Here is a 9,705-nt window from a genome sequence, read left to right on the forward strand (position 1 = left end):
CATTCCTGATCGTTCTGCTCATTCTGCGTGTTTACTGAGACAGTACTTGTGCTCCCTGACCTTCTGGCAATCAGGTTGCAAGACAGCATTCGCTCTGTCCCACGGCCCTCGCCAGTCAGCATTCCACCCGGAGCTCCCCCTCTCAGCTTTTCTCAGTGCTCTATGACCTATATTTCTCTGGCTACATCTGCTCTCCCTTGCTGCTATTACTGGTCATTTTGCTCTGCCTGTCTCTCACACATAGATGATAGACAGCTACAGTCAAACTTGTCTTGCAGACCTGGAATTTTGCTTTTATATCAAATCCATGAGGAAGTGGACTACATCCACTGCTTGGGTGAATAGACTTTCAGACAGTCTATTTCATGGACAGTTACTTTCCATTGTTTCAGCTGCCAGTAACAAAAAAGATATTTTAATGTCCCTAGAAGAAAGTTGGGTGTTGTGTTCAGGTGTTCAAATTTCAACAGTGTTACAATGATTCAACACCTACCACAATAAAACCACTAACAGTATAATGTTTAATCGTGTACATTTTAATTTCCCCCCATAGATATCTGAGGTGAATATCATTAGCCTTTACAAAGGGAAAAACTAATGCACAGAGATGCAGCTTGCTCAAGTTCATGCAGGACCTAGTGGCAAAGTAGAGAATTGATTCAGGTCTCCTGGGAAACCACAGACTGCTTGCTCTGCAAAGTCACACTACTAACTTTATTTATATACAGCAACTGAAATATTCTCAAAGTAAAGCTGAGATTTTTCTTCTGAGGTACTTCCATAATAGTACATATGTACTTTTGAAAATTGTCTAATACAATCATAAAATAATTCACAAATAGGGAGCTGGATCTGTGACAGTTCAACAAAGTAACAGAATATCAAAAAATTCTGATTAAATCTACAACAGAGGAGGAGAAGACAAATCTTGTCATTCAGAAACAGATGTTCTGTTACTCTCCAGAATTCTTTTATCTTTCCAAGAAACCCACCAGCAGTGCAGATGCATGTCTATGAGGACACATGGATGTATATTTGCTCATGTACATATGTATCCACCTAAGAGACCTCAACTCAGCTTTATGGTCCTCCTTCAGGACAGCTGCATTCTACCTAACTGATTTCAGCAATGACTTGAATCAAATCTCAACCAAAATAACCACTGCTGGACCTAAAATAGGTAAGCTAACATGTTATAAAGTGGTTTTACAGACACTACACTGCTTGTCTGAAAGTGAGTCTTTACCTCTGACAGCGTAGCCATCTTTTACTGATGCTGGAAATGGTGGTAGATTATCTTTTGCATATACGTCTTGAGCAAGGACTCGGCCCATTCCATCTAGAAAAGAGAAAAGACCATCCTCCATGTCATTACAGCTAGTGAAAGGGAAAAAAAACAGTTAATAGGAGTGTGCTCTGATGGATGAAATGTATGTGTATGTGACATAAATAGATTTCTCAGGTTTTTGACTTCTGCCTCTACACAAACAAAAAAAGGCTGGTGTCTGAAAGTATTGATGAAAGACTTGTTTAGTAAGTCTGTGTTCACAGTTACGGTGAAATTGTTGACAGGAGACCTGAATGTCAAGTATCCCAGCCCATAGGTAATTGTTCTGATATAGGATCAGACTGAAAAAAATGAGTATTTATTTGTTTCTTTAAGATAAGCTTTTCTCCTGAAATTTCTTAAAAATCCATACTTACCTGTATTTCAAGGAAAAAAAAGTTCATTTTTAAAAGCTTTTAAAATAACATTTTGAAAGTGAACCCTGTGTGCAAAAGTTATGAGGTGATAAACTGAGTCCAGAGGACTCAACATAAACAGTAATGATGGACAAGTTTCCATAAACTGACAAAGAAGTTTTGCAATAGACTAGCTTTGCCTAATAGCTGAGAGCATTTCTGCTTAATGGAGAGTGAGTGCACATAAGTGTCAGGATTATTTATGTAAATTTACGCTGTTAAGAGTTCTAAATATTTTAATAGGCTGTTTCAAATATACTCTTTGCCTTCACTTAGCAGCTATGACTGATGAGTTGTAATTTGGCTCTGCCTCACTCTAGGGATTGATAGGAATTACTTTACCCTCTGTCAAGTGTGCACTACTTATTTGCTTTTTTGGTGCCAGCATGAGCTTTTCTTTTAGTATGATGTGAAACAGTTGAAAATATGTATCTTATCCCTTTATAAGTGGGAGACTGAGAAGGAAGATTTATTACACGTCTGATCAGACAGCCTGAGAAGAGGCACATGGGTCAGCACTACTGAGACTGGCTTGATTCCTGTATGTCTGAGTAGAAGAAGGGGAGCTCATCTCATAATAGAGGCCATTGCTCTTAGGAACGTGTTGTGGCACAGTATAGCAACATACAGCTGAAAGTATGAAAGAATGAGAGGATGCACAAATAATTCTGATAAGAGAATTTGCGTGGGTATGTACTTTATAGACTATCACCTTTCAGACATGCCAAAAAAGAGACATATATAAAGTGTGTTTCTTGTTTTCATATAGGGAAATCAATGTGGTTCTGGATTTGCTGGGAAGGCAGAAGACCTAACATTGCATGGTAAATGAACAGGTTTGTTAAAAAAGTTCACTGAGTTCCACTTATTGTGGCCTTCCAGTATCTTAGGGGGGCCTACAAGAAAGCTGGGGAGGGACTTTTTAGGCTATCGAGTAACAACAGGACTAGGGGGAATGGAGCTAAGCTGGAAGTGGGTAGATTCAGGCTGGATGTGAGGAAGAAGTTCTTCACCATGAGAGTGGTGAGACCCTGGAATGGGTTGCCCAGGGAGGTGGTTGAGGCCCCATCCCTGGGGGTCTTTAAGGCCAGGCTGGATGAGGCTCTGGGCAGCCTGATCTAGTGGGAGGTGTCCCTGCTCATGGCAGAGGGGTTGGAACTGGGTGCCCCTTGTGGCCCCTTCCAACCCTGACAGATTCTGATCTGTTTTGGCAGAGGACTTTAGAGCACTAATGGCTCAATGGTTGGACTTGATGAACTTAAATGTCTCTTCCAACCTAAAGGATTCTATGATTCTACTTGCTCTAGAGATGCTCAGCTCCAGTGAACTGGTATTATAATGGAGATTTTATTTTACTTATTAACACAAAATGATTCAGTTAGTAATTAATTATAGTGGCTATAACTACATTGTGCTCACATCCGTATGTATCCACTTTTAGCCTGAGGCAAATGTTTGTGTTGCATTTTTGAAATAGGTATTGCCATGAAATTGCTGACAAAACCCATTAAACCAACTAGAAAAGCACCTCTGTGATGGCTATTAATATATTTGTGCCTCGCTGTGTGATACACAATACAGAAGTTATTAGAAAGCTGGAAAGCTTGTACACTTGCACTGAGAAAAAGAATGCAGACAGACATTTAAATTATAGAATAGAAAAGGCAGCTGTCAAAGGCCTAGTAAAAACACCCTCTGTTTGTAGATGTAGAAAATCTCACACAAAAGTGATGCTTCTAATTTTGCAGGCATGTTGTGTCTCCATTTTACTTCTTGTCTGCATGCAAAATCACACCAATTAGAGCGAAGTTGAACAGTATGTTCCTGGCATTCTGCTGTGCAATATTTGAAGGGGATAAATGGCCAGCCAAAATTTTATTAAAGGGAGAAAAATGTAAGAATTATTTGCTGAAGCTTCAAGCATCTAAATTGAAGCAACTCAGCAAGTAAAGGACTATCTGAAGTACCTCTGTACTCTCCTTTATTTGAGCAATTATTTTAGAAATACACTGTTTGACCTTATTTTGACTAATTGTAACTCAAAAGATGTTCTGAAATATTTTGTCATCAAACTGCTCCTTGTGATGCCCATAGCTTTCTGATTCTAACATAAAATGGAGAATTACATTAAACTCACTTTCCAAATTTGGGTGTTTTCTAAAGCCTAGCTGGTGTTCCTGCTACAGCTCAGTGAAGAATCATAGAACCATAGAATCCTTTAGGTTGGAAGAGACCTTTAAGATCATCAAGTCCAACCATTAAGCCAACACTACTGAGTCCTCTGCTAAAACAGAATCAGAATCTGTCAGGGTTGGAAGGGACCACAAGGGTCCCCTCTGCCATGAGCAGGGACACCTCCCACTAGATCAGGCTGCCCAGAGCCTCATCCAGCCTGGCCTTAAAGACCCCCAGGGATGGGGCCTCAACCACCTCCCTGGGCAACCCATTCCAGGGTCTCACCCCTCTCATGGTGAAGAACTTCTTCCTCACATCCAACCTGAATCTGCCCACTTCCAGCTTTGCCCCATTCCCCCTAGTCCTGTCAGTACCTGATATCCTAAAAAGTCCCTCCCCAGCTTTCTTGTGATTTCTCAGGGTATTGGTACTGGGATAAAGCAGAGACATGTATTGCACTAGAGATGACGGTTTTGCTCCCATTTTCTAAATATTGTCCTGATAGCACTTCAGTGTACTTTTATCAAAATAATAAACTAGTTCAAAATGAATAAGCAGTGGAAAAAAATGTCCAAGCTCTACTAAAGTTACAGGGTTCTTGGACTAGATCAGAAAAACTGCTCCCTTCAGAGCCTTAAGCCCATAAAGTGTGGATTGCCTGTACTTTGTACTTTTAGTATTAATTAAACTTCTGCTGCTTCTTTTTTTCAGAAGAATGAGCATGATCATGTTCTCTAAAATCTTAACCTTCTATACCCATGGAGCAATGTGCAGGTAACTACATTTAGCTAGAAGAAAAGGGTAACTGGGGGACTTCATACCAGACATTCATGATGATAGGTGGGAAAGAGCCTTCAGATGCTTTTGGTTTATGCCACTTTGGTAAGAAGTTTTAGGACTGTCTCTTTTTTTTTTTTTAATATGGAAGAGGCTAAATGATCTATACAGGCACTGAGCAATACGTTTACAAATGTCCAAGTCATGTTTCAAAACACAACTTTACTCATCCTCTCCCTTATGTTACAGCATGCCTTGACTTAATAAAGACTAAGTCAGGACTGTACTGGCTACTTGTACAGTCACATTCAGCAGATTTGAACACTATGTAATATTTCACAATGCAAATAAATCAAGTTAAAAAAACTTAATTGGGTAATTCGTTAAGTAAATTAATTGCAATCCTAGAACTTTAAACATTTCACTTTCCTTACAGAGAAATTGTGCTGCTGAAAGATAATTTTCAGGAGCTCAGTCTTCATTCAAGACACAAAACCACAACAAACACACGCAGCACAACAGTGCTTTTCTGAGTAATTAGTTAGGATTCAGACCGCCAAGACTACATATTTATTATCAAATACATTAACTGAAAAAGAAATGAATATGTAATTAAGTGAAAAACTGTTTATTAATTACTTGCATTCTTCAAAATCAACATCTTTCAGCAAACTAAGATGTGTGTGCATGCACACACACACAAACATATACATTTATATGTCTATACAAAAAAATCTGTATAACACTATGGTGATCACTTAAGAACTTCTGAAAATGAGATTTCACCTGGAGATTTGTATCTGTAGATTAACAGAATTGAATTTCCAGTATCACAGACACAGATGTGTCCTTTAGGAAACTCAATTCTGAAATTTCACACTATGTATTAGGAAATCTTACAGTGCTAAAATAAGTATACACTTGTTGAAAAATAAATTGCAAGATACAATTTTGCACCACAGTGCAAAAATTTAAAGGAATATGTCTTTGTTAATATTTTCATTGTTGGTACAATTATGTGACCATTAAACCAGGACTATCTCTATACAGCAGATGACCTTACCATAAATCTCTTTTACTTTGCATGGGAGGGAAGACAGCCGTAACTGAAGTGTCTCAGCAGACTCAGAACATTATTTTTTTTAAGAATAACAGTGCCAGAAATAATAATTAATATGTTCCAGACTTAGAATCACCCTGAATTTGACGTCAGTAATCAAGTAACACAAAGAGCAACATGAAATATCAACCAAGAAATTATTAAGTATACTAGAATACCTTCTCTTTACAGATCAGATATATGAAAAGGCTGCTACCTACTGTTGATAGAAATGTTTGCACAAAAACTGGTGTATACATAGAAATAGATGGTGACATTACTTTTATAGGTATGTATATATAAACATACTTATAGCCTCTGGGATTATGCTCACTCTGTCTACTTAGAAGACTATTCTTAGCCACATTTCATTAACTTCTAGGGAAAACACAGCTTCTGTTCAGAAACAAATGGCAGCAACACAAGTGTTGTGAAACAGTATGTAAGTTTTCATCTAGAAGTGTAAAAGATAAATAGGTGGAGAAAAATGAAAATAAGAAGGACAAGAGAATAAGACACATTTATAGAATAAAGGACAAAGAAAAAGAAAAGTAACAGCTTATCAGTACTAGTTTTTCCCTACAATCAATACAACCCAAATCCAAGAACTTATTTCTGCACTTAGTTTTGCACTAAAGGTTTAAAATATCAAAACTGTTTTTATGTAAAAAAGAATAATAATGCTACAGTCCCTTATTATAGCAAAAGAAACATGTGCTGTGTTATTTTTCAGGGAGGTACATGCCAGACTTTTATCCTTTATTTCAGGAGTTCAGTGTTGTATACATAACATCTATTTGGACTCAGAAAAGGATCAAATGTAGTATTAGAATAGAAAGGGAATTCTGTTGTGTTCATGACAAGAAGAAAATTCTGGAATGACTAATAGGCAAAGTAGGTTCTGGAAAAACAGACTGAGATGAACTGTTAAAGATATAGACATGGAAACACATGACCTGGAATCAATAATCACGTTGACTTGATCATTAATTTCAGATTGGAAAGATGGTTTAGTGAGAATCTCCCACAGAAGGAGAACAGAGTGAATGAACACAATACAACTTGGAGCTACTTGGCACCTACAGTGCAGTGTTAAATCAATGACTGAGGCAAACTGTGGTTTCTATGTTTTAGCTTTGTGCAATATAACACAGACCAGAATAAAATTCATTTATATATTTAATCAAAGTTCCATTAGAGATTCCTTCAAGGAGCAGCACTGAGCTCAGTCAACATACTTCTGACTTCGAAAGGAGACTTCTGCTCCTATTATTGGCATTTCTTTAAGCAATTTCTCCTGGAGAAGGTACTCGGACACCTCACATAAAAGAGCAAGTGCTTAAGAAGGTTATAAAATAAGGAAATAACCACCTTAATTGTCACAAAGAATCCAACTTAAAATACCTCTGTAATTGATGATTTCTGTTCCAAGCACTGGGGTCATCTCCAGAACTGTGATGAAGGCCTTGTCCATAGACGTCAATGGGAATGGAGACATGCGGTGTCTTCTTGCTACCTTGGTGATGTCAACAGCACTGTGACCTGCAACAAGAGAGCACCATGTTTATGTATGTTACAATGTGTAGATGTATACAATGATGCTCATTTAAACCACCTTACTGAAATTAATGCAGCATTTTCGGGTAAATGAAATAAGTTGTCACTATTGAGCATTTATGTCAGACCCTGGGAGGACACTGTATTCAACTAGAATCAAAGAGATTTAGAACAAAATGCAATTTACAGTTGAAAAGTTCACAGAAGTTTATATCCTTACTTGTTATGAAAAACATACTATAAGTCTTGATGAGCATAAAAGGATCAGTTAAACAGAAAGAGAAATTCTGCAAGGTGATGCAGTGTTTTGCTCTGAGGATGATAACAAAAGGCTAACTCAGCTCTGTCAACTCAGGCTGATTCACTCACGCTGTTCTCCACAAACATATCTCAGTATTCTATGTGCAATGCACAGATAAAACATAAAAATGGACACTGTCCCGGTGACTCCGAATTCCAAGAGTGAGCTTGGACTCAAAAGGTTTTGAAGGAGGACAGAGGGAAGCACAATGAAATCACTGGACCGCCAGGACAGCAGGCAATGCTCCCAGCCACTGTGCATCCTGCCCGTTGTCAAAATTTTGTAGTCACCACAGCAAAGTGACATTTAAATATGTGATTTGAGTGAAAATCATAAAATAGATCAATAGAAACTTATTCTTCCCAAGTATGAGGGATGAGTGGGAAGAAAACACACCAAAAGTAGTTTGAAAAGGGAGCCAACAGCATGTTTGATTTCTTGATATTTACTGAGAGAGTAAACAAGGGGACACCAAGCTTTGAAGGCTTTTGAAAGTGAAGATAAGCAACAGAAGAAAGGGAACAACTGCAGGAATATATAAACAGGAGTTACAGATAACAAACCAAAAGATTAAGAAAATTACATTTGTAGAAATATCTTGAATAGATTTGCCTAGAACAAGAAGGTATTTATGAGAGCCAAGACGGATGGTATTCTATATGTAATATATAATGATATTCCTAAAGCAGCCTAAATTATAGTAAGATAACATCAACAAATAATAGAAACTAATTTTTAATGCCATGATTTTACTTTGCAGTATAGCCTCCTAAATATCCCATTTTCTGCTGCACATGCCTTCACATTCTGGAAAAAAAACAGATTATTGCTTTAAAAGTAGTCTTCTGATAAAAAATACCTACAAAAATAGTAAATCAGTCATGCAATCTTAAGTTTTTCCTTCAGGTTGTGCTTGATCACTCTATATCTACAAAACTTTCAGCACGGGTGTGCTTGTCTATGTAGTAGATAGCTCGTTATTTTTTGCTGTTAACACAGTAACTATCTTTAAAAGGAAGAATTGGAGACAAATAAAACTGCCTATCTAATTCCAGACCCAAGAAAAAATTTGGAATAAGTTATAGGAACAATCTCTTTGTATGTGTTAAGAAGATAACACGATGATAAAACCAGGCACTGTGAATTTGTCAAGCACAAATGATTTCTAACTGACTTAATTCCATTCCTTAACATAGCAGTTGACATACTGAGGAAGGCAGAAAAGCTGATGAGATATATTTTACCTATATTAAGACTTGTCACATTCTTACACATGATTTTCTCATAACCAAGTTAGGGAGAAATGACCCATACTAAATTACTATAAGATAAAATTGTAACTAGTGGAAAAACTGCATTACTGGGTGTCCCCAACAAGCTTACATTTTCCATTATTATAGCTATATTTTATTAGCCACCTAATAAAAATGAAGAAAACCAAAGGGAAACGTTTGTGAAACAGTCAAACTTCCCATACCTTTCTCTGCATAAAGTAACTCAGCTTAGCAGCACCACATTTCTTGCAGATCCAGCAGATTCCACACAATATATGTTAAAAACATTTTCCAGACTGTATAAATTAAAAACTGTTTTCTTAAAAGGAAATGTTGGAAAACATGAAGGAAGATGTAAGAAAAAAAATATGTCATAGCAGTGAAAGCTGAAGGAGTTGTGTGACTGCAAACAACTTTTATGCTACCGCCATTAGGTGCCTTAATGTTTGTTTTACTGCTACCTAAAACTCAGTTAGGTGCTTCAGAAATTAACACTTCACCTCTTTAACCCTTAAAACATGAATCAATTCAGAGGCTTTGAATGGTGCCCAGAGTACTACCTTCAGATTCAGAACTCTGTGTCCAATACATGTCATTTAAGTCAAAGGTTCTGTTAACATCTACTCAGAAATGGGTTCAACAGTTTTTTTGAAAACTGATGAAACCCCCTAACCTCCAACAACTTTTTTCCAACACCAAAGTAACAACCATTAATTATGCAAGAGAAGCCAAGAAAATATATACTCAAAAATGGAGCCCCCTGAGCTTTAACACCAGCA

General features: G+C 37.3%; 1 protein-coding gene across 1 annotated transcript in view; it reads right to left on the reverse strand.

The window, feature by feature from the left end:
- The window catches only part of GPHN (gephyrin), a gene marked incomplete at its 5' end in the record, with an annotated part of 198,412 nt that overhangs the window by 42,858 nt on the left and 145,849 nt on the right, over positions 1 to 9,705 (reverse strand). The window contains 2 exons of the mRNA XM_008936124.1: positions 1,247 to 1,339; positions 7,199 to 7,336. Coding sequence (XP_008934372.1) covers positions 1,247 to 1,339; positions 7,199 to 7,336 — 231 coding nt within the window. The remainder of the gene's footprint in view (positions 1 to 1,246; positions 1,340 to 7,198; positions 7,337 to 9,705) is intronic.

Source organism: Merops nubicus, unplaced genomic scaffold (assembly GCF_000691845.1).
Source record: "Merops nubicus isolate BGI_N331 unplaced genomic scaffold, ASM69184v1 scaffold7042, whole genome shotgun sequence".
In the NCBI taxonomy this organism is placed as follows: Eukaryota; Metazoa; Chordata; class Aves; order Coraciiformes; family Meropidae; genus Merops; species Merops nubicus.